Raw genomic sequence first — 26,184 nt, 5'->3', positions numbered from 1 at the left:
CCGCCGCCGCGCCGGCCAGCGCCCGCCCCCGACCCCGGCCCGAACGCGGGCGGCGCGACCCTCTATGTGGCGGCGCGGCCCCATGTGAGGTGGCGCTGCCGGGCGGGCTGCGAGGTGGGCCGGGCCCCGGCAGCCGGCCGGGGAGCGAGGGAGCAAGCGAGGCCCCGGTGCCGGCCGGCGGGTGTCCCCGTGTGTCTGCGCGGCGCCGGGTCTCCATGGCGCCGGCAGCGCCCTGAGGGCGGCGGCGGCGGATTCCCTAGGCCGCGTCCTCGTCCTCGGCTGTGAGTGAGCTCGATGCCGAGCACCTCGGACGCGGCGGCCGGCGGGAGCGGGGGAAGCCGGGGCTGGGGGAGCGGCGGCGGCAGCAGCTCGGCGGTGGAGGCGGCGGCCGACAAGAAGCGGCTGCATCACCGGAGACGGAAGCGCTTCGCGGCTCAGCCGCAGCCTCCCCCCCCGCCGCCGGCCCCTCACCCGCTGCTCTTCCCGCTCCTGCAGCCGCCCCTCCTGCAACCCCCGCTCCTGCAGCCGCCGCTGCCGCCGCAGTCCCTGCTCTTCCTGGCGGCCACCGGCGCCTCCTCCTGCTGCGGGGACGGGGGGGAGCGGAAGCGGCCGCGGGGCAAGCGGCGCTCGGGCTCCCGGCACAAGCGGCGGCGGGGCCGCGGGGGCGGCGGCGGCGGCGGCGGGACCCAGGAGGCAGAGAAGCGGCGCGGTAGCGGGGGGCTGAGCACACTGGTGGAGGAGTACGACGACGTGAGCTCCCAGTCCGAAGGGCTGGTGGGCGGCGGCGCGGCCGGCGGCGGCGGCGCGGGCAGCGGCGGGGGGAGCCCGGCTTCTTCCTCGGGTGGTGGCGGCGGGACCCAGCGCCAGAGGGGCGAGGCGGAGCGGAGCGGTCGGTCCCGCCGGGAGCACCGCGGCAGCAGCGGCCGCTCCAAGGAGCGGCACCGGGAGCACCGCCGGCGGGGGGAGGAGAAGGCGCAGCAGGAGGGGGCGGCGGCGGGCCGCGGGGGGGCCGAGGCCTCCTCGTCCTCCTCCAAGTCCCGCAGCCGCCACAATCACACCGGGGGCCAGGACCGGGAGGGACTCAAGAGCAGCAGCAGCGGCGGCAGCGACGGCCGCAGGAAGGGCTCCCTCGCCTCGCCCGGCAGCGGCAGGAAAGAGCGGGAGAGCAAAGCGCACCGGAGCCGGACTAAAGCGGCCAAGGAGCCGCCGTCGGCTTACAAGGACCCGCCGAAGGCCTACCGAGACGACAAGCCCGAGCCCAAGGCCTACCGGCGGCAGCGCTCGTCCCCCAGCCCCGGCCGGGACGACAGCCCCCCGCTGCACCGCTCCTCGCAGAGCCAGCGGAGCCGCAAGTCGCTCAGCCCCGTCGGCGGCCGCTCGCCCCTCAGCCCCTACAGCCGCCGCCGCTCCCCCAGCTACAGCCGGCACAGCTCCTACGAGCGCGGCGGGGATGTGTCGCCCAGCCCCTACAGCAGTTGGCGCCGGTCGCGGAGCCCCTACAGCCCCGTTATCCGGTGAGTCTGGGACCAGGGGGAGGAGAAGGGAGGGAAGGAGGGATGGGGACGGCGCTCGGCGTGTGGAGGAGGGGAGTCACGACTGGGGCTGGGCTGGAGGGCAGGCCGGAGAGTCTTGCATCTAGCAACAAAAGCCCTCCCTTTTGCCCTCTTGCTGCCAGAAAGCTGGGGCGGGGGGAAGGGGAGCAGGACACATACAAAGATCTTCCTGTCCTGTCTCGGGGGGAAAGGGAGATGCGGGTGCCTGTAGCACTCCTACAGCTAGTTTCTCTCTGTGGGAGACAACCTAGCTAGAAAAAGGCTTCTTAAATATTTAAGGGCATGAGAACGTTTTCAGATGAGAGTGATTGAATGAAGGTGTTTCTCAGAAGACAGGCTTTCTGAAGGACCAATTTTGATTTTAAAAATCTTTGCTTACAAAGTACAGAGGTTCTCAGGTACATTTTTATGTTCCCCCGTATAAAAGGATGCATGTTAAATATATTTGTACTCGGTTTAATTCCCACTAATCTAAAGAGCAAACAAGCTGACAGGCAAACTGTCTTACAAGTGTTTCTTCTTCTTTTTAGAGATCTATAGAAGGTCTTAGACTTTCTGTTTTGCTAGGAAAAGGAGCCAATATCAAGTTTTGTTAAATTGTCTTTTGTACTTTACACAACCTATGAAAACGTAGATAGGCTCTTTTCCTGGTAACCTTTTATACGTGTATATATTTGATGCGTTCTTGCAAATAATTTTTTTACTGTTAATTAGTAGGAACTCCATGTGTAAAGGTCAGCATTGCTGTGACTTCTTGAATTTTATATGGAGAGGCTGTATCTCTCTAATAGGACACAAACAATGTTGCAGAATTAAAGCTCTTCGAAATACTTAAGCTTGCAGCAAAACCACTGGGAATTTAAAGTATTTGCTTAGTATGTATTTATAACTGAAGATTTTTATTTCCAATATTGGAATCTGACTTGCCTCATTGCTTATAGGCTTGCTTAAATTCACATCTGTACTTCAGTTTTAAACATATCAGGTGATTTGCCATTCCACTGACAAGAATTTTGTTTGCAAGGCATTACCTGGTGGGTTGTCTGAGAACTGTTTTTTGGTGTTTCTAATGAGCGCTTTGCCTTGGTTACCATTTGGGGTGTCCCACTGTGTATCCAGTCAGGATGCTGAAACCATTCCTGTGTTTCACTGGTTGTTGGTTAGGTCCGCTGTCCTGGGTGTGCATCGAATGCTGTTTAAAGAGTGAAGTAACAAAACTGTGTTCTACTTTGTTCAGAGGGATAGAACAAAGATGCCTTTGGAAAAAAACAGTGATTGTTTTAAGGTACAGTGGTATGGAATAATTTTGTAAACAGTAGGGTGTTTTAAGCAGAAAACACTGTGAGTACTCTGAAAAACAGCACGTCGTCGTGGTGGTTGTTCCGTGAGTGCCTGTTACAAGTGGTTAAGGATACTCTTTCAAGATGATATGAATAATAGAATAGCGGGAATATTGTATGCATAGTTTGACTTAAAAACTCCAGGAATCAGATTATTTTCTGTAGATGCCTATATCCTGGAATAAGAAAGCTAATAATGATGAGCAAAATTATGTATGCTAGGTTTGCACTTAAGAATAGCTGTATTAGAGTGAGAGTCCAGTTAGTTTAGGATCCTGTCTTATGCACTGGTTGATAGGGCTGTAGTAGCAGGTACAGGAGATGTTGTATAGGGGACGGTTAATGGAACAACGTTTTGTAGGAGTGTTGTGTTTCTTTTTTTCTGTTGGTAGTGGGCCTGTCATTTGAAGCATGAGAGTTTTAAGTCTTCTGATCTTTGTATTGTCTCTGTGGTAAGTGTATAAATCTTCCTTGAGCTGCAGATCTGTTTCCAGGGGTTAGCTTTGTACTTCAGTTAAACTGTAATGTGCGTTTCATCTTGAATTGTATACAGATAAATTACTTTCTTAACAAATGCAGATCGTCAGGTTTACTGGAGAGGGATTGGAATGGCAGAGTGAAAAGAAGAGGTTGCTATATGTAGAAATCAAGGTCGGTCTGTCCTAATGCGGTATTTATGGTAAAAATGTCATTTTCACACCAAAAGTGTGAAGATAAACTCAGTTGTTCATAATGTTTGCCTAGTGTGGAGAAATGCAAGCTAGTGTTTCTTTGCTCCCATACAGCTATTACGCATTATGTGTGTTGCAGGGGGGAAATAAAGATGAAAGATATGTATATGATTGTTTTAGTCATTCAAAACTCTGTCATAATTTCTTTTTTTTTTTGTTTGACTCTGTGGTACTGTGCCCAAAATGCTGAAAATTTTTTGCTGTGCTGTTTAGATAATGGTGTAGTGGCCTTAGACTTGATAGAATATTACGGTTTCATGAAGGCAACAGCTTCTTACAGCACCTGTCGTCTTCATCTGGATGATTTAAAGACTTAATTCTGGGCTTGTATCCAGCTATAATGGTGTCAAGACAGTAAGAACTTTGTATGTGAGTGAGCGTTCCAGGCTGCAAGTCTTTTTGCTCTTTTCATTCTCTATCTCATATATGTGTCTCCTGTAATGTTATATAAATTATCTAGTTATTTTGGTATGTAAAAAATGAGAATGAAGTGGTTCTAGCATGCTTGGAAAGCTTGTGTGTCTAGAGTACTGATTTTTTTCATCTAGGTCTCTGAGCTGCTTAGGGAGAAACTTCCAGTAAACAGGTGAAGAGAAACAAGTGTTAAGTCAGCTTCAGTCATTCGAATCTCTGGTTTTCTGAAGCTGCAGCAACAGTGCAGTTGCTGTGAGTGAAGAGTTTTGAATTGCAGTAGTGGCTCTGACTACTGTCTTTGGTGATGTTGCCTGGATGTGTGTTTTAAAGAGAAGCAAAGACTCTAGATATGTGTTCCATGCTTGGAAAATTCTCTTTGAATAGGAGACTAATTTCCTTTTCCTTTGTAGTAGCAGTAAATGCCTGTGTTTTGGGCAAACTGATTCTTTGACCTGTTTCCACTTGTTGGACAAAGCTTCTTTACTTGCTGTTGGTGGATTTGTATTTTCTTGTGGATAGTAACACAGCTGTTCTAAAGCAGCACATGCAAAATGGAAATTCTTCCATAATACCAGAAGTATGAGGGTTTTTTTTTTCCTCTACTGATAAGCTGACTGGATTTTTTTAAAAAAATCACAAGAAAAAAGGGGGGCACGGGACACAGAGAAGAAAAACCCATGGTTGACAAAATAAGCAGACACAGCCTCTCTGTGGAAACTAGTTTAGGGTGAAATTGGAGGAAGAGAAGAACTATTTTTCATAACTTCAGTCAGGTCATATGCTATGTGATCACACATTTAATTCAGTTAGCTATATAGATGAGTAATCATATTTTTCCAAATTTGGATACACCTACCCATCTGCCTAGATAAAAGTAAGTGGGTGGGGCACTACTAGCATAGTACTACTGTGTGCATGGATGTTGCTTGTAGGAAAAATACAAGATTTCTTTTCTTATTGGTACTACAGAGCCATCTCCTTCTCTAGCTGTAGCTACTCTGTAGTAGTGAGGCACTGCAAAATATAGATCATTTATGTGCAAAACTAAAACAAGCATAGGGAAAATGGTAAAATACATATTTGGCTAGTAAATGCCTACTTCATGGAGAAGAAGTGGTTTCATACACTGATGTAAAAATAACTTTGAATCCAGTAATTCTGCTACTTCTGGACTTAAAGGAGTAGGGGAGATGTGCCTTTTCCTTCTTGCGCTGTTTCTTTCCTTATTGGGAAAGGGGACTTAATTTGAAAAAATGAACTGTGTTTAGAACACAACATTTTAATTGACTTCTTGCTGGTTGATTTTTTTGCTGGCAGAGTTCTCATCTGAGAACACAGGGTTATACAGCAGATTTGAGAAACAAATAAAATTCATGTTCAGAATTTTTCAGTATTCCAATGCTGTATATATTGGAGACCCTTTTAAGATTTATAGTTTGAATGAGTAAGGGAAGTTACATAGTCGTCAGGCACAAAGCAGCTGAGTAGGTGGTTGGTTGCAGAGCTGCCTAGAATATAACCTTGAACTGAGGGCTGGAGAAAATAAATTAATTAATAAGATATCAAGTGAGAGAGCACTCTTACTGTTACAGCTTAAAGAAATGAATTATACGTTTGCCTGCTAGTGTAACATGAAAAAGCTATACTATGAACTAGAATGTTTTGTTAGGGTGGTTTATGTTACTGAGTGATTGTAAATGTCTTGGAAGATCTGCAGTGAAGCCAATTGATTAAATTTAGGTCTCACTTTTCAAATCACTATGACCTTACCATGCCGGGGAAGGTGGCAGTGCTTAGTCAGTAGTATGGCATTCACTGGTAGTTAATGAAAGAGCTGGGCTACAGCGGGTGTTTTAACCTCCCGCAGGTGTTTTAACCTCCCTCGGTCTGTTCAGTTTCTTGTTTTTTCACTCTTATTCTCATGAATCCCTTTGTGTTATGTCTTGTCAAAAAGTTACTGACAAAGTCAGTTCCCTTGTTCAACTCTGTGGACCCTGATACATTCAGAGTATAATGTTTGCGCTTAGGTAACATGGGTAGCTGGCTACTAGCATGTTGGATTTAGCTTGCTCTTAAAGAGATTAAGAAGAAAAGAGGTTTTTAAGTTTACAAACATGAGAAGATAACACATGACTGTTCTGATTTGTCAATAAAATGCAGTGCTTTTTTTGTATTAAAATAAAGGGAGGATTGTAATGGGAAAGAAAGAAGCAGCTAGAAAAGTACCATGGCAAGAAAAAACGTGTAAGCTGAGTGTGACCTGTTTCCTGGAAATCTGACATGTGTAACACTTATTTTTCTTCCCTTTGTGCTTTCAAATATTGAGATAGTAAAATGTAGCACTTTCAGTTTTAAGTTACTGTTTGGAATTCTTTGATTCTATGCTTGTGAATGTAAATCATATTACATCTGGAGGGTTTTTTGATAAATTCATTAATAAATCTACTGTTTGGTAATTGGTAAGTCAACCACTGAAGTGCAATAGAATGTTGCCTTTTGAGAAAGAGGAACATTGTAACAGTTTTGAAACTTGTAACTAATAATGCTTTGGTATCTTCAGTAGGTTTTTACACAGTAAGTACATTGCATTAATTAAGCAGAGAAAAAACGCAATACTGGTTTGTTTTATGTTTTATGAAATCTATGGTGGTAGGCAAAAACTATTAAAAAGAAAAAACTGAGATGCCTAAACCAACATTTTTTAAAAATTATTATTTCTTGGGCGGGGGGTGAGGCATTCTTTTTGTTGTTATGAAAAATGGAGGAAAGCAGTGCTCAGTTTTGGTTTTGAGGTGATTCCCTTACTAGTGATTTCTTCCTCTCTGTTTCACTAAATCTGCCTCTTCTCATACGTGTTTTGTAGATAATGTCTTGAACAATTTTTTCTGGTTTTATTTTATAGCTACACATAACATTATGTAATTACTTCAGTTTCCCTTTGCAGCTAATCTAGTTGTGCTCCTAGTCTCCTTTGTTGCTGTCTCTGGGGAAGAAAAAAATGCAGCTCTATGTAAAGAACTTCTTAGTTCTAATGCAGACTAGTCCTACTGATACTTATGGTTTTTAGGCAAATCACTTTTTTTAATCTTTCCTTTTTTCCCCCCTCCATATATAAAACCATACTGGAATCTGTATAAGGTTCAGAAGTGATTTTATGAATGAAATGAAGTCTGGCAGTTACCCTCTCTGTAGGGATATATAGCTGTGTGAAGTGAATTCAGGATGCTCGTTGAAGACTGTTAATGGCTAAGCATGGCAAAGGCGCTTGTAAATGAGGTAGAACTTCTAGGTGCAAATAGGAAGAAGCATCGGAAGAAACTTACCTGAAACAGGCTTCTTAATAGTCTCTCCCCATGTGTGTTTACCAGATGATGCTTTTGGTTTGGGAGGTTTGGATGTGGCCCTTAGGTTTAGTACATCTTTTGATCTCTCCAGGTGTAGGAAAAAAAAGTTTGGATTTTTTTGTTGGACTTGTTTGCCATTTGCAATGCAGTTGTTCTGTGCAGTGGTAGCCATTGTTTATTTGTTCCTGTTTACTGTGTTAAAAACAAACTCATCATTAAAGTTTAAATAGTTCGTGGCAAATGAATGTCAGATAAGGCATTTTATATATGTGTGTATGCATGCACACACACACACATTTAATAGAGATCTGTTGGAAGATGTAGAGAGTACTGTATACTTCAGATGTCTCATCTGATGTTTTTTCAGGGTTCCAGTAAGATGTTAGTGTCCTGTTAATGCATTTCTGTGCTGCTGCAACTTAATTTTTCATGTCAAATGAGTGAACAGAGTGAATTGGCTGTTTTTATTATGTATAAGGCAATATTTCTCCACTCTCGGAGTTCTGTGTCTGCTTCTGAGGGAAAGCTTGTAAATGTCCATAGTTTTGGTTTTATGCCATTTTTATAGATGGAAACTTGTACATAAGTTTTGTCTAGCCTGGAAGGCTCTTTTGGGACTTTTGAACTAACGCTGATGAAAGAAAGTGGTAGATGAGTACTTGAAAAGATCATTAAGTGTATTAAAACACTGGATTTTATCATTGTAACTTGAAAAACTAGCACTTTGACAAAGCACCCTTTTACTTAAGATTCAGCATTTGTCTGTTTAGTTGAGAGTGTTGGTGTTTTTTCTGTAACTCTTGGGTCTAGCCCAGTGGACAAGATACATCAAAGGATTCTTGCAAAGGTCTTTGGGATGCCAAAGGAAGTTCTAGTTTATTATTAGCACATACATGAACTATGTAATGCAACATTGATTTTTTTTTTTTTGCTGACATAAACTTAAATAATGAAAAACTTTTAGAAAAATTAATCCAGTGCAAGAGATTATACTTACTTCTAGGCTACTATCATTTTGATCTGCTGTTAAGGGCTGTAGTATATACTGGAACTGGAACTTAAATATTTGTGTGCATGTGTATTTGCTGTCTCCCACATGGATGCAATTCCTACATGAGAACGTTATCCTGTTGTCATTTGGGATGTGCAGTCTGGGGTGGAGAATGGTGGGTTTTGGCTGAGCTTGCATAAATCCATGTTCACATCCTAGGTTCTTGACTAATGTTGGTAAAATAAATTGAATCATTGACAATGCTTGGCTTCCTTACATGTTTATTTTTGAAGGAGATTTACGTTATTTTTGCCCCCACCTTTTCAAAACTGCCTCTTTCCCAGTAAGTTATGGTAACTGATCAGGTGAGCATTTGCAGTCACTAATTTGAACAGATTTTCTCATTTCATCCTTAGTAGTGATTTAAATGAACCTGTTCTATTTTGAACCAAAGTGGAATGGAAACAGGCTTATGATCAGGCATGGTGTCTCGGCAACTGTAGTGTTTTAAGCTGTTACTGCTTTTTTCTAGTGCGTGTGGAATTACATCCACATTTCTTTTTCTCTCCTAGATTACTTTATATTAGGCACCTTTTAAAAAAAAAAACACACACACACCCCTCCCTCCCCCCCCAAAAAAACAACCAGAAATTGTACTCATGAAAGAAATGTAACTGATTTTGAGACCTTTAGGGCATGTTTTAAGTTTTTTGAAAAAAATACAGGTAAGGCAGGTTGCAGTGAGGTCCTTGGGATGGAAGCTGTGTTCTACAGGTAACTGGAGTGTCAGTTTAAAATAGCTGGTCGAAGAACAAGACAGGCAAGCACATGTTTTCCAAGACAGGTCAGCAACATCTTCACAAATGATACGTATTTATAGAAGTCAGTTTAGGACTAATGGGGTCTATTAGGTTGTGCTTGATGCTGGAGAAATATAATTATACTGATTCTACAGCCAGTGTGGATCTGTATACCTCTGCTTGAGATAATAATTCCTTTCAGAAAGTGAGATAACAGTGAGAGGAGAGCTCTGGCCTAGAACTTGAAGTGTATGTATTTTCTGGATAGTCTCAGCCTTCCTTTTTCTTCCTACTAACCCATCATAAATCTGTAATATGGAACTTTGTACTTACTTTCACTCCAGTTTGTCTAAGCTTCTGAAGATTTTCTATGGGATTTATTATTTGGATTTCCAGAGTAATAATGAGGAAAAATAACTTCAGCAACATGTTTCATAATGGAGCAGAAGCAAGTTTTCATGGGAAGTTTTCTGACCAATATTATGTTTTAATTGATTTTTAATGGACATGAATATCTCTACTGAAATGAACCAAAACCTTAGATTTTTATTTGAAAATTCAGAGAACAGAATTGTGCAGCTTTTTTTAAATTAAATTGTCTATTATTATTGTTGTCATTATTATGTCTTTGTTATCCTGCTGTGCCAGAAAATTCTGTAAAACCTGCTTCCTGGCATAGAATTGAACTGTGTTAGTTTCCCAGACTCATCCTCATATGGGGTTTGACACACACACCCCCACACCCCCACACCCCCCCACACACACACTCCCCCACCCCCCCCCCCACCCCCCCCCCAGTTTTCAAGGCTCTCTAGCCAGTCGGATCAATTTCAGTTTTACCTATAGAATTTTGAAGCTTGTGCTATAGTGTACAGTGTGTGCACCGATACGTTGTTTTTAGTCACTCCTACATAATCCTGACTTACCTTAATGAATTTTTATTTTGCTTTAGAACGAAGACATTTTGTAATGCAGGAAAACAGTATAAATTTGGAAATTAATCAATATTGCACAAAAAATAGAAACATCATTGTACTATATTAAATGTTTGCTTAGTTGGAGCACTGAAATGTAAATTCTTGTGTTGATAATTAAAACTGAATTAATTTAATTGTAACCAGAATTAAATTTGAAGTAGGGATGGATAGTCCTGACCATAATGATTGTAGGTGGCTTTTTTTTTTTTCGGTAAAGTTTTGGCAGTCTCCCTACACTGGTGCTATCTTCTGAACTCTGACTTCTTGTATCTCCAGAACTTTGCTATTGCTTGATATTTTTTTTCTTTGTCCAGCTGATGAATACCTTGTTTTAATCCTAATTATACTGTTTCTTCCCCTTCAAGTGATATACTAAGAAAAACAGATTTCCACCAAACTTTAATCAAGACAATACTTGTAAATCTCATGAATACCCTTGCTATTCTTAGTATGGTAAAATGGATTAAAACTCCCGCATTTAATTTAATTTATTTCATTCTCATGCCCTTCACCTCAATTACATTTTTTTCGTTTTGTTTTTTAATGAAGAGCTGAATCAAAACTGCTAGGCAAATTAGGATATCCCTTTGAAAAAGTGAATGAAAAATAATTAATATTAAATGGTATTTTTGCACAGTAAAAGTTTGTTTTTCTATCTGTTAAGATTCCCTCTTCCACCCCTGCCCTCATTCTAGGTTGTTTTCCTGCTATAATTTTGTAGATGGCTTAGGTGGTTTTTTTGTTTGTTTGTTTTGCTTTCTGTTAGTCTCTTTATTCTGATGTAGGCATAGCATAGGCCTATGAATATAATCCTACTAGGATTATATTTGCTTATCAGTAGCTATAAGAAGTATTGAGTACTTTTGGTTTTGGGGGGGAAAAGTATACAGTTACATGTCAGAAAAGGAAAGCTAAGGTTACATTGCTTGGATACATTGCATCCTTTAGCCTTCAGTAGTTGGGGTTTTTTTTCCAACTAATTTTATTGACAATTGTGAAAGTGAAACTTAGGAACTTGCTACAATTACTGCTTCAGTTTTGTGTTTAGATTTTTCTTGTCATGTTGTAACATTTTGCTGAATTGTGGTTATGTAGCCAGCTGAATTTTTCTCAAATACTGCATATACTAAAGGTGTTTGCACAAGTCGCATAGGATCATATTTTCTTTAAAGGAGAATCTCTCATAAATAGTGAGGAAAAAGCAATATAATAATCCTACAGGTATACTTGTATTTTGCAGTTCTTTAATGGGAGAAACTACACCTAAGGAAGCTTTAACATTTTCTAACAGCCTGTTCAGGTGTAGAATCTTGATTTATTAACTCTGTGGATTTTTTTTTTAATGCACAATCTTTCGTATCTCATAGACTTTTGTTTATTTTGTAAGCATGGTGATAATGATTGGTTTAAAAAAAGTAGTTTGTCAAAAAAGCAGATACCCTGAGAAAGCAGCTAGACTAAATTTTAACTTAAGTAAATTTAAATTAAGTAAATCTTTACTTTTATGAAACAGGAGATCAGCAAAATCTCGAAGCAGAAGTCCATATTCTTCAAGGCACTCAAGGTCTCGTAGCAGACACAGATTGTCTAGATCCAGAAGTCGTCATTCAAGTATTTCTCCTAGTACATTGACTCTAAAGAGTAGCCTGGCTGCTGAGCTGAACAAAAACAAAAAAGCAAGAGCTGCTGAGGCAGCCAAAGCCAGTGCAAAAGCTTCCAATACTTCAACACCTACTAAGGGAAACACTGACACTGCTGTAAGTGCACCTCAAGTGAACAATGTAAAGGACCTGAAGAAAATAAAAACTGAGCATACACCTTCTCCTACAAGCAGCGCAAATTTGAAAAATGACAAGGTGAAAGCAAAGGTCTCAATTACTGAAACAAAAGGGGAAAATAATTTAATTGCAGATAAAATTACTAAACAGAAACCTACAACAGTAAAAGAGAATAAATTAACTGTTGTAAAACAGCCACCGGTTGCTGTAAAAGAGAAAAGCAAACCAAGTACACCAAGTGTAGTAACCAAGGAGAAGGACAGAATTGTTGCACTACCAACCTCCACACTGCCACCCTTGCCTTTGCCTCCTACGCTGCCTGAAGATAAAGAAACTGATAGGTGAGTTGTGACGTAGATTTGCTTTTTGGGGTTGTCTGTTCCTTTTTATTATTATTATAGTTGTTATTGTCTGGGTGGTTTGGTTTTTTTTCTGTTATATTTGTTTTCCAAAGGAAATAATAATAGTAATAATAATCGTATTTGCTGTGTCAGCCTGATGCATTAGGTAGTTTGTTCCTGCTCTTCAGTTAAACATGGTGTTTATTAGTAAACTGAAGGAATTTGGTATTAGAATAAAAATAATTTAACTCATTCTTGAAAAGAGAAGGATTTAGTCTAGGAGGAATCTTTCAATAAAAAGTACGCTGAAGAGATGATTTAAAGTTGCTGGTACATATTACCTTTGGGACTAATGCAAGGATGCATTCAAGGGTTCAAGATTGCAAGTTCAGTATGAACGTGTATATACTTCTGTGAAAATAGCAATATGTGGATATTCTGTAATTAGCTGGGGTTTGAGGTAAAGACTCTCTTCCCTTTGGAAGGCAAATATTTTTATAGCCGTGCCTTGTTTCAGTATGATTTATCTCAAAGATCAGTATTATTTTGAGTAAGTGTAATGGAAGTGAGGTTCATGGCTTATCATTTGTGTTAACTTTAGCAGTGTAAAAATTGGTCTGTAGTGAAGAAATTAATGTCTGTATTCCAAGTGTCATCTGAGTTTAGACTACATTAAGTGTCTTCGTAGTCCTAACAAAGAATATGTGCTGTGATTTGTATTGGAAAATTATGCTGTTGAGCTGTAATTTACTATTTTTCTTTTGAGTTTGGTGATGAAGTTTAGAAAAGTTACTTTTGTTTTTACTCATGGTGTTACATGCCTTTCACATGTATAAGAGAAATCAACTTCTCACAAAAAGTAAACCAAAATTTCTTAGTATTGAGTAATAACTCATTACTGTGATATATTTTTGTAAAAAAAAAATCAAACTGTAAAAAATCAAAATCTTATGAAGTACTACATATTCAATATCTGTGAAACTAGCCTGTCTCCTCTTGTTCTTTGAGATGTGTATAGTGTTTCTTTGATATTTAATAGTAGTTATAACCAGAGGTGTAAATGTTTCTCTTGTGTTTGCTAGTGATTTAATGCTATGTTAAACATTAGTATGCACAGGAGGCCTTGGCAAATAAATACAACCTAACAAGGTATTAGACAGATAATTTTTTTAGTAGTGAAAGAGAAATCTTGTTTCTTGCCCTTCAGTACTATAGCAAATGTCATTCCAGTTGTTCAGAATCACATCTGTGTGGTGAATATATGGTTGCACTTCAATTTATGACAAAGCCATCCTCTCTAGGTAAATGGGATTTCTGACACTGTTACTTGAGAGCAAGATTTATTGTTTTAACTAAAAACTAGGCTAACTAGTTTAAGTAAATATATGACTGGCTTTGCAGTGTTACCTTCTATAATATAAAATGATATTTCATCTTGAAGTTGGCTAATTGCTTCTCGTTATTAGTATTTTTTAATGTAATACCTGTTTTAAGTGTAGCTAAACTGCACAGAAGAGTTAAGCTGCAATTAAACATTTCTATTGGCACTGGGCTCATCCTTTCAAAAAAAAAAAAAGTAATGCTTGCAAACACCTGCATTAGATTAATGACAAGTAATAGAATGTCAATTATGCTTTGCTTAATTTTGCCTGTAGGATGTTAAAAACTTCAGATCAGAATAGTTGTGATTACAAGTCATGATAAAGCTTAAGTCAACAAAGAAAAATGACTTTTTTAGGGGGAAAGGAGGGCAAAGGTGTTTACCTTGTGCTCAGAGTTAACTGGGGGAAAACTGTGCCAACAAAGAAAGCTTGATGCTATGCAGAACTGGCTGCTTCCTAATGCCCTGTCAGTTGTGAAGTTCAGTAAGAATCTGATAAATCCACAAATAAACTACCTAAAGGAACAGCGGTTTTGCAAAACCCCTGTGTAGGTTAGCTGAAAGGGAGAACTGTTCTGGTCATCAATGGCATGTAATTTAACAGACCTGAACAAAAGGCTGCTCTTGGCTGCCTCTTGTTTTCATGTGTCACTTTTAAAATCGGAATCTCTCATATACTGTACTTTCACTAATATTTAAAGTTTGGGGGCAAAATTGTCAGAGAAATACAGATATATGAACTTCTAAATTAAGCGTCTTTTCTTTACCACGATAATTATACATGCTGTCCAAAGGTGGTTTATTCTTTATAGCATGCTAACCATTGTATTTGTGATGAGGGCAGTATATGCTTCCTTGAGGTGCCTCTTCAAATTCAGGCAGTGGCAACTTGAGACATGGTAGAAGACATTCAAGTGTTCTGTTTTCATGGGGAAGCATAAACATATGCAAAACGCTGGAATGCTTTATTTAATTATACAAAGATTGCTAGTTGTAATTAATGTAAGAAAGAAAATATGCATTCTCCGTGATGGAAGATGGCAAGATCTTTCCATTTACAGAAGTTCCTGCTTTATCTGTGAAACTAAATAGATAAGAAATTTCAGAAAAACCTCTAGAAAAGGTTCCTGGAGAAGGATGCTGATGGTAGAATAGTGCTATTTGGCAAATGCAACTATCTTGGAAAATGTCGCCACAAAGCATGACAGAAAGTTTTCTTGATGCAATGACAAAGTTTGAAACTTAAAGAGAGAATACTATATGAGAGTCCTGTGGGGGAAAAACAGTGACATAATTATATGAAGTTTAGAGATGGTCGTGGCTTTAAAATTGCTGAATATGCAGTAGCTACAAAATCTAGCTAAACTAAAGGAAGTTCTGGTAAAACGTAAACATGTGTTTAAAAAAAAAAATCCTGCGGCAAGTATGATGTTTTCAGAATTTCCCCATTAGAATGGGAAGCCCTAGAATTACTGTGTACAGTAATTGTTAAAGGAATACATTGCTGCACATGTATTTGGAGGATTTTTTCTCAAGACAGAGATTGACTATTCATATCTGTTACCTAGAGTTACGGTTGATGATTAAAAAACAGTCAGATACCAGTAACCCATGTCAGAAAAACATGTAGTAATTTTTTTAATCTGATTTTTTTTTTTCTTCCACTTGGTTTGCATGCTGATCACTAGAAGTGTGTTGAATCTGGAGTGTTTCAGCAAATGTATGAGATTGGAACCTGTAAATGAGGTGATGTGGACTGCCTTGTAATGCCCTGCAGTGTTGTTGTAATCACGGAGCTTGTTATCTCTGGAGAGCAACATTATAGTGCCTTGGATTAGGGTAATCTCCTTTCACATATGAGAAGTCAGTCAGAGTACAGATTTTACCACTACAGTTCTGATGTCTGGCAGCACCAGAGCTCTAAAAATTCTTAACAGTCTAGACTATAAGCTTGAGAAGAACCTTGTGTGGGAGAAGCAGCCCGGTAAGGCTTGCTGTGTCATCTAACCTCAGCTTTCATCAGAAAGATCTGATTTCATAGTTTCTGTAGAATTTTGGTGGATAGCTGTGCATCTTCCAGAGACCTGTTTGTGAGCCATTTGTAAAGCATAAATCAAATCTGCTAATTCTAAGAGCAGAGATTTCAAATGTTAATGTGTGGACAGCCTAGAATGTACTTTAAAAAATAATTCCAATATGTTTTCCTTTATGTTAATATCATTCTACTATGTTCAGTTTATTAGCAAAATTGTGTCTCTTTTAATAGTTTTCGAGAGAATCTTTCAGTGAAGTCGGTTAAAGAAGCAGAGAAGAAACTTCGCCATCTGCTTGCAGACCTGCCGCTTCCACCAGAGTTGCCTGGAGGAGCTGACTTATCCAAAAGTCCTGAAGAAAAGAAACCAGCAGTTCAGTTACACAGCAAGAGAAGACCAAAGTATGTTTATTAGACTTTTTTTTAAAGCCTGTTAAGTGAGCAGAAGTGATAAGGGTTTCTTTAAAATATATTATTTTTTAAATGTTTCTGCTTTTTAATGACTTTTTTAATATTAATGAGGCTTGAATCAAACTGCATGGTTTATTGCCACTTGCTGGAAGTAAGCCGGTTATCTAATAATGTCTCTCAAATATTCAATGTTGAGGTTTTTTTCAAGGTTAAGACAATCCTTAGATATATTAGCTCTATTCTTAGAAATGCTTGTTGTTTTCTAGAATATGTGGACCACGACATGGTGAAACAAAAGAAAAAGAAATAGACTGGGGCAAGCGCTGTGTGGATAAATTTGATATCATTGGTATTATTGGTGAAGGCACTTACGGACAAGTTTACAAAGCCAGAGATAAAGACACAGGTAAGTTCAAAAAAGTAAACGTAATCTTACAATTCTAAAGTGAACAGGATATTTTGGTTTTGGTTTCATATTGAGTAAAATTTGTGGTATTCTGCCCTCTAATGTCTCTGATATTCAGTAGCTGATAGCAGAAAGAGAGCTTGCTTCTGTGCAGCACAGCCCTGAAGCGTTGCATATTTGGTATTCTTGCAGTATAACTGACTTTACAACAGTGACATAATTTTTAAATTTCATGTTAAACTATTTCTTAAGCAAGCAGTCAGCACAGTGATACTTCAGAATGCTGTCACTACTTCTAAATAGATAATGCATTGAAATTGATTCATCATATGTGCTGTATGTTACTTGATCATTTTATGTTCAATTAGTTGTTCTTTCTGTGACTGCTTGCCCTTCTGGCTTATTTGTCCGTGCTTTGAACGCTGGATAATTTTCTATTTCAGCAGTAACTGAATCACATAGGATCACATACCAGCCTTAGTCCCTTCTTCTCCAGTAGAATGAGTAATGTAATTATAAATCCTTTCTCCATTCTTCAGCTGTGCTTGTCTCTGCAAACTTTAGTTCTTAAATTGAAGTGTCACAAATCTTACTTTTCACCTCCTACTTTGAGAACCATTGCAAATCATTGTTAGGAGCTTCTTCCTGCTCTCCTGCAATTTGGTTCTTTGCACATTTAACTTTTTAATCCTATTGTAACCATATTGCCTCTTTGGCAAGCTTCGGATTATTTGTGTTTGGCAGTCATTTGTCAACCTCCAGTAGAAGTTGTTGCTCTCTGTATTGAATGGGTCCACACAGTTACGGCAAACTTTCCATTAGCTTTGGATTCAAATTCTGTGAGAAAAGTGGCATTATGGCCTTTGAGTTCCCTTATAATAAGCTGTGCAATGGGCTTTCAAAGCAAGTGGACGTTGTTTCATACTGGAATGTGATCTGTTGTATTTGTACGATATGCACTGGTGTAGGATAAGTCCTTTTTAGAGCTAACAAAGATCTCTGTGCTGTCAGTAAACCTCCCAGACACAGCAATAAGCTTCCAAGAACAAAATGTTTGAGCTAGCATACAGTCTTTAGATATCCTCCGTCATGAGTAGGTCATGCTTGCAGAATCTAGCTTCATCCAGCCCAGCCTGCAGTAAAATAATAAGGAAAATGTCTTCTCACTGTAAACACAGCAGTAACACTTCTGTTTGTAGAAAGTATACTGATGAGTTTGAGGACTCTTTAGTTGTCTGCCTCGTATTCTGAGCTATGTGTTGTTTCTGGCTACGTACTATGCGTTCTGACCTGATGTGATGTGGTAGTAAGAAATCCAGAGCAGACATAGGCCTCTGTCTCTAAAATGGGGGTTTATTGATAGACCTGGTGTGGACTATCAGGACACAGGTGAGTGAGGTATGCGGGAAGAAGACCACAGGACTTACAGTGGGTAGCTGAAAATACTCATTTACAGTTTTACTTCTCCATGTGATTTTTTTTTTCCCAACAATCATTAATTCTGTTTCCTTTCAGCATAGTGTTCTGTGCAAGCATCAAAAAGTTAACTATTTAATCATTTCAGAAATAGTAACAAATGGGAAGGGTTTTAAAAACAAATGAGCAAACTCAATATTAAATCCCATAGTTTGGTTGCTAATCTAAGATGGTTTTTTTATTTAAATTTTCTCTTAGGGGAAATGGTGGCACTAAAGAAAGTACGTCTGGATAATGAAAAGGAAGGGTTTCCAATTACAGCTATTCGGGAAATTAAGATTCTTCGACAGCTTAATCACCAAAGCATTATCAACATGAAGGAAATAGTGACAGATAAGGAAGATGCTTTGGACTTCAAGAAGGACAAAGGTATGTACACTAACACAGGGGTAGCTCTTTCTGGTCCTGTTCTTAATATGGTAGTCTGCTACACTGGACTTGAAGTTAAGCTTCATTAAAAAATGTTTGCAAACCATGATGCTTGACAAGTGGTTTTAATTTTGATTTAATTACTAATAGAAGTCCTTTATTTAACTCAGCTGTGCCTTCTCCTCATAGAAACATTTTTGCAAATATTTTGTGGGACAAAAAATTATTGAGTCCAGTTTTGCTGTAGTGGAACAGCTGTTAGACTCCTTGACACTCATGGATTAGGGAGGCCAGCAACAATAGGGAGCTCTTAATTGTAAGCTTTTTTTAGCCTTTTATTTTCCTTGTAGTATTTTATCATATCGTTTAGAGTGTTGTAGGCTCAATGCTGAAGAGACGTTTTTCATTGTAGTCCTTGGTATTGTTTGAATCATGCTTCAGTTATTTTTTTCATAATTGGGCATGTGTGTCTTGAAGGCTAGAAGAAGGATAAATGAAAAAAAAGGAAAGAAAGGTTTGTGTTTTTCCCCAAATAGAAGGCATGCAGACTTTTACTGTTTTGCTTCCTTCATTGTTAAGCTCGGCTTGTTTGAGTTACTGCAACCTCCTTCAGCCTAGAGAATCAAGCAAACTGAGTGGAAATCATGCAGTGTTGTTGCTTGGTACTTTTGATATTGGAGTGGTTATTTTGTCTTTGGAGGCCATTTCCTTTTAGATCCTAGTCTTAGAAACCTATCATTTTGGGGTATTTTAGTGTCCTGTGGGCAATTTGATACATGCTTTGGCTGAGGAGGGTGGTTGGAATGTGGTACCTGTGTGTCTTTCCTGCTTTCCCTCACCGCGTTTCTCTACAGTGTGTGCAGCACCAGTGCGGGTCGAAAACACTGTATGTGCTGCACAGCCAGCAGAAACACCAGGTGACATTGTCATGAGTCAGAAGATAGCTGTCAAAATTAAGCAGGAATTAGTTTGCGTTTTTTTCCTAGCATCTTTAGAAAGTATAATACCTTGAAGGGTATACAGCATGGCTTTTTTACTGTGTTTAAAAGTAGGAAGCATCTAGCAAAAGAGTTTCTCTAGATATGTGGAGGTTCAGTGGTCAGTACCTACTCTGAACCCTGACAGTCTGCAACAGCCAGTTTAGGCTTTTCATGTGAATTTTGTACTGAGTTTTAATTAGGTCTAACCCACTTGGCTAATGAGACCACACTGAGCCTTGACTTAATACTTAATGACTCATTAATTTTTTTGCTTTCTGTTTGGTGCCATGTCTAGGATTGAATTGTACCTTTTTTTGATTAACTTGGAACTGTGTCTCATTAATTTCAAATGGGTTTTTTTTGGTCCAAGTCTGTATTTGTGCTTTTGATACTGGTTTCAATTTAATTTTTCATTCTTACTTAACAGTTTATTAAAACAATGACATTTTCAGAAAATTGCCAGGGAAGGGGCTTCTCTGGAGATGCTGGATTAAAATTAGTTTCTGAGAGCCTCCTGAAAGCATTAGCATGATAATGAGACTGTGCTATTATGATTTGTCTGTGAAAAGATAGAAGCTGTTTTTTCAGGCACTGCATTCTGTATTTTTCTAATGAGTAGTTCATTGTTAGATGGGGATTTGTAGCTGAGACATTGTGGCCAAATTGTAGTCTACGCAGGGAGCGAATACAAATAGGAGGAAGTTTGGTCATTTTCATGGTAAACCATTGCAAACAGAAAAGTAGACTGCTTGGTTTAAGAAGGAACCATTATAAAAGAGGTAGTGATGTCTTACTTGGGCAGAGCTTACAGTAGAAGCGAAGTGATTTGCCCTCTGATGAACATGCTTAACGTATGTTATATGTTTATGTTAGATTTGAAATACAGCTCTTGGGAAACTCTGGTGATAACCCATTTGTAAAAGCAGGGAATGGGAACATTTCTGCCAATGTATGTTCCTCTAGTTAATATGAGTAAAGTTAATTTTATGTCTAAGGACACCTGTCATATCCTGACCTATTAGTCACCTACTTAACTCACCTAAGGTTTATTTTGTTGGATCTCAGTAGTTTAAAATGCAGCAAATTTAGTTTTCTGACAGTTGCATAAATATTTGGCATACTTTGTACAGTGCTTGTTTTAAGGATGCCTTTTAAGATAGTACCATTGGCCTGCAAACCAGCAATGGCTTGGCTTGTATGACTTTGTCCTGATACTTTGAGCTGTGTTACATGTTTTTAAATGACATAATCCTATGTCTTGCAGACTTTTGAGTATCTGACTTGTCTCAATATTTTTAACAGTGTTTTACTTTTGAAGAAAGTGGAAGAAAAGTATATCTGTGTTTTATCCTGGCCAGCTTAGGGTGTAAGTTTAACAATAGGAACAGTTTTAATAGATAGGATTGTTTTTATTCTTTCTAGACCAACAATTAGAAAAAGAGATGTAACACATTGGAGCACTGTTGTACATATGTTATAGGGGTATTTCCATCAATGGGAATACAGCACATCAGACAGCACAATTCTTTGTATAAGTTGGGCACATATGCAGCTGAGTGGGTGATACATGGATCTGCTATGCTGAACATCTGAAGTTTTTGCTTTTGGAGACTTCATTATGTGAGACATGCTTGATGATAAAGTTGGAGAACGGCATTACTGATAACTAATTGTCAAGGTAACATCTTGATTCTGAGGCAGGATCCTGCTAGATAAAACATGTATATTGGGTGTGACCAGAAGAAGTATCCATTTTGTATGTTTCTCATATAGGCTTTTCTCCCCTGCCTGTCATTGAAGGAGAGAGGTGAACACACAAGCTTGGGGATGGGAACACACGACTCATAGTTTGTATTCTGTCTTGTGTGTATATCTGCATAACAGCTGACTTAACAGTATGTTCAGCAGACTTTTTTTTAAAACCTCCTCTGCTTCTCTCAGGACGTGAAGCCGCATTTGACTTGATAGCACTGATGAACTATAGCTTCCATTAAGTTTTTTCCTAAAATCTCAGAACTCTACTTATTTTTGTTGAAAACATTTTCTTCTAGTGAGCTAGTGCAGGAGCAATTGTGGGTGTCAGTAGTAGAAGCAGCCTGACACTGTTGGTGCTTACGACCAAGTCTGCTGGCAGCTAAGCTTTCCCTCACTTTTCCTTTTTGTTTGCTTGATCGTAGTTCAAATGTGGAGCTCACATTCATGAACTTCAGTTCATGTCCTTTTGGAGCAGAGTTTGGAGCAGGAGGATTGTGCTTTGCAGAAGCTCTTAATCGTCTCTTAGCATTTGTTTTATTTTTTTTTTATGAGAAAGTTTGTGTGACATTCCCTGTGCAACAGCAACTGAAGAAAACAAGATTTAAAACAGAAGTTAAAAACAAACAGCTATTTCCTAGGTTTATTGAAATCTATACACTTCTTAAGCTAAGTTAGCTGAGCTACTTCATCAGTTATAAAATGAATAATTGAAAAAAAGACCCTTCTTTCTTTGGGCTTTTGTCAGCTCTGGTTTGTTTTCTCAGCGAGTCTGTCATTTATATGATTTAGGTCTCTCTTTTTCTTTGGGCACCTGAGATGGTCCTTCAGTTTTCAGTTGCCTCTTTGTCACCTAGAAGCTGTTTGCAAGTGCTCAACAGTCTAGCTATGGGACTACCATGATCTCTTTTTACTAAACATACGGACCGTGCCTGACTTCGCTTTTGTTGCTGTGAATGTAAAACTGGTAGGTGTACTGACTGACATCTCTTCCTCCTTTTGACTGGAAGAGGCATTTTTAATTGCTAACCTGAGGGAGGATGTAAAACTTTGCACGGGAGACTCTAATAAAAAAGATCTGGTTAACATAGCAGCTTGGGGGTTTTGTTTGGTTTTTTTTTTCTTTTTTTTTCTCTGTGTGTGGATTATCCATTTGCATTGTGTGTAAAGTTTACCTTAGATTAAATTTTGAATTGATTTGCAGTGCAAATTAACAAACCGTTTTAGGCATGACGTTGGCGTTTATCTCAACAACACTGTAGTACACATGTCAAAAGGACACTGACTCTGTGGTGCATTGTCATATGACTAACAGGTTAGTTTCTCACAGCTGTCAAGGAGTACTTAGGCCTGAAACCGTGTGGTTTGGAGTGAGTCTGACAGGAATCATGTAGTCGTTAGAGAGTACTTCACTGCAGGGTTCCTTCTATTCAATATTCCTTCCTAATATTCAAACACCACTTCCTCAAAGCTCAGGATCAGTGCATTCCTTTAAGTAAGAAACCAAGTAGAGGAGGCAGGAGACCCCCATGGATGAGCAAGGAACTGTTGGAAAATCTTGTAAGGAAGAAAGGAGTTTACAGTAGGTGGAAAAAGGGACTGGTCACTTGGGAGGACTATAGGAATGTTGTCAAGATGTGCAGGGATGCAACAAGGAAGGCTAAGGCCCTCTTGGAAGTAAATCTGGTGAAGGATTCTTCAAGTATATCAGTGGTAAAAGGAAGACTAGGGAAAATGTGGGACCTTTGGTGAATGAAGTGGGAGCCCTGGTGACAGAGGAGGCAGAGAAGGCACGAGTTACTGAATGCCTCTTTCACAGAATCACTAGGTTGGAAAGGACCTTCAAGATCATCAAGTCCAACCATTAATCCAGCGCCACCATGTCCCCTAAACCATGTCCCAAAGCGCCACATCCACACGTTTTTTGAACACTTCCAGAGACGGCGACTCTACCACCTCCCTGGGCAGCCTGTTCCAATGCCTGACCACTCTCTCAGTGAAGAAATTTTTCCTAATATCCAATCTAAACCTCCCCTGGCGCAACTTGAGGCCATTTCCTCTTGTCCTATCACTAGTTACTTGGGAGAAGAGACCAACACCCTCGTCGCCACAACCCCCTTTCAGGTAGTTGTAGAGAGCAATAAGGTCTCCTCTCCTCCTCCTCTTCTCCAGACTAAACAACCCCAGTTCCCTCAGCCGCTCCTCATAAGAGTTGTGCTCCAGACCCCTCACCAGCTTCGTTGCCCTTCTCTGGACACGCTCCAGCACCTCAACATCCTTCTTGTAGTGAGGGGCCCAAAACTGAACACAGGATTTGAGGTGTGGCCTCATCAGTGCCGAGTACAGGGGCACAATGACTTCCCTACTCCTGCTGGCCACAGTATTTCTGATACAGGCCAGGATACTGTTGGCCGCCTTGGCCACCTGGGCACACTGCCGGCTCATGTTCAGCCGGCTGTCAACCAGCACCCCCAGGTCCCTTTCCGCCGGGCTGCTCTCTAGCCACTCCTCCCCAAGCCTGTAGTGTTGCATGGGGTTGTTGTGGCCGAAGTGCAGGACCCTGCACTTGGCCTTATTAAACCTCATACAGTTGGCCTCTGCCCATCGATCCAGCCTGTCCAGATCCCTCTGCAGAGCCCTCCTACCCTCCAGCAGATCAACACTGCCACCCAACTTGGTGTCATCTGCAAACTTACTGAGGGAGCACTCAATTCCCTCATCCAGATCATCAATAAAGATATTGAACAAGACCGGCCCCAGAACCGAGCCCTGGGGAACACTGCTTGTGACCAGCCGCCAGCCGGATTTAACGCCGTTCACCACAACTCTCTGGGCTCGGCCATCCAGCCAGTTCCTCACCCAGCGAAGAGTAAACCTGTCTAAGCCACGAGCCGCCAGTTTCTCCAGGAGACTTAGCAGTCTTCACTGCTAAGACTACTCCTCAGGAATCCCAGACCCTGGAGATAAGCGAAAAAGCCTGGAGGGAGGAAGACTCTCCACTGGTCCACGAGGTTTGGGTTAGAGATCATTTGGCTGAACTGAACACTTACAGATCCATGGGCCCCGATGGGATGCACCCGCGAGTGCTGAGGGAGCTGGCTGATGTTGCAACACCTCTCTCCATCATTTTTGAAAAATCATGGAGAACGGGAGAGGTGCCTGAGGACTGGAGGAAAGCCAATGTCACCCCGGTCTTCAAAAAGGGCAAGAAGGAAGACCCGGGAGATTATAGACCGATCAGCCTCACCTCCATCCCTGAGAAGGTGATGGAACAGTTTCTTCTGGAGGCCATCTCTAGGCACATAGATGAAAAGAAAGTTATCAAGAGTAGTCAGCATGGATTCACCAGGAGGAGATCATGCTTGACCAACCTGATAGCCTTCTGTGATGGAGTGACTAGCTGGGTAGATGAAGGGAGGGCAGTGGATGTGGTTTACTTTGACTTCAGTAAGGCTTTTGACACTGTCTCCCATAACATCCTCATAGTGAAGCTCAGGAAGTATGGGCTGGATGAGTGGACTGTGAGATGGATCGAGAACTGGCTAAGCAATAGATCATAAAGGGTTGTGGTCAGCGACGCAGAGTCCAGTTGGAGGCCTGTAGCTAGTGGTGTTCCCCAGGGGTCTTTACTGGGTATGGTTTGGTCCAACACCTTCATCAGTGACCTAGATGAAGGGTTAGAATGTACTGTCAGCAAGTTTGCGGATAATACAAAACTGGGAGGAGTGGCTGATACATCAAGAGGCTGTGCTGCCATTCAGTGGGGTCTGGACAGACTGGAGAGTTGGGCAGAGAGGAACCTCATGAAATTTAACAAGGACAAGTGTAGAGTTCTGCCCCTGGGAAGGAACAACCCCATCACCAGTACAGATTAGGGATTGACCTGCTGGAAAGCAGCTCCATGGAGAAGGACCTTGGAATCCTGGTAGACAATAAGTTATCCATGGGACAGCAATGTGCCCTGGTGAGTCCAACGGAGGGGTACGAGGATGATTAAGGGACTGGAACATCTCTCATATGAGGAAAGGCTGAGAGACCTGTTTAGTCCAGAGAAGAGAAGGCTGAGAGGGGACCTCATCAATGTCTATAAATGTCTGAAGAGTGGCTGTCAGGAGAATGGAGCCAGTCTTTTTTCAGTAGTGCCCAGTGACAGGATGAGGGGCAATGGGCATAAACTGGAGCCCAGGAAGTTCCACCTCAACATGAGGAAAAACTTCTTTACTGTGAGGGTGACGGAGCACTGGAACAGGCTGCCCAGAGAGGTTGTGGAGTCTCCTTCTCTGGAGACCTTCAACACCTGACTGTAAGCGTTCCTGTGCAGCCTGCCCTACATGATCCTGCCTTGGCAGGGGTGTTGGACCAGATGATCTTCAGAGGTCCCTTCCAACCCCTACCATTCTGTGATTCTCTACTTGTATCATAGCTAGCTTTATCCAGGTTTCTTGGGAAGTTAAGTAAAACCAAACTGATCTGAATTTCAGACACCTCTAATGATATACAGCTTGCCTTGTTGCTCCCAAAATAGCTGATAGAAACTTCTTACCCAAATAGTTTTCATGCTACAGCTAAGTTATGAATAGTGTGACTGCTTGAGTGGTGCTTCCCGTTTGTGTGTGCTGTACTGGACTCTGGTCTGGAATGAGTGCAGACCTAATTGTGTGGCTTTTCAACTTGATCCATGTTATGGTAAAATGAGAAAAAACTCGGACTATTAATCAAAGATTTCTGATATGTTTGGCTTTTCCTTCGCTTTAAGTTTTTTGTTCATTTCCTTATTTCCCTGTAGTATGTGATGAAACAAGGACAGTATTTACTCCGAGGGCTTCCGTATGCCCTTGGCTGGTACACTTATTTCAGAACATGTTTCCATGTTCATGGAGTTTGAGTTGATTTGTTTCAAGAGGAGAATGCAACTGAACGTCAATGGGAGAATAACACTGGCATCAAATAAAAACCTAATATTGGGTGAAAATGTTTAGCAAAAAAGAAAAAGAAAAGTTATGGTTTTATTAGACTAAATTTGTGTTAAACAGTAAGTTTTATGATATCTAAATGGAAAAATGAGTATAGCAGTGATGCTTTCTTTAGTCTTAACGTGTTTAATTCAG

At 40.8% G+C, this 26,184-nt stretch overlaps 1 protein-coding gene across 1 annotated transcript in view; it reads left to right on the top strand.

The window, feature by feature from the left end:
- Positions 1-294: 294 nt before the first annotated feature.
- The window catches only part of CDK13 (cyclin dependent kinase 13), a gene marked incomplete at its 5' end in the record, with an annotated part of 47,428 nt that continues 21,538 nt past the window's right edge, over positions 295-26,184 (top strand). The window contains 5 exons of the mRNA XM_081996968.1: positions 295-1,514; positions 11,664-12,269; positions 15,917-16,084; positions 16,360-16,499; positions 18,174-18,344. Of these exons, the coding sequence (XP_081853094.1) occupies positions 295-1,514; positions 11,664-12,269; positions 15,917-16,084; positions 16,360-16,499; positions 18,174-18,344 (2,305 nt within the window). The remainder of the gene's footprint in view (positions 1,515-11,663; positions 12,270-15,916; positions 16,085-16,359; positions 16,500-18,173; positions 18,345-26,184) is intronic.

The sequence above is a fragment of the Phaethon aethereus genome (genome assembly GCF_964289735.1).
Source record: "Phaethon aethereus genome assembly, chromosome: 2".
Lineage (NCBI taxonomy): Eukaryota > Metazoa > Chordata > Aves > Phaethontiformes > Phaethontidae > Phaethon > Phaethon aethereus.
Note: the sequence above shows the minus strand (reverse complement) of the source record. Positions and strands in the feature narration are given on the sequence as shown.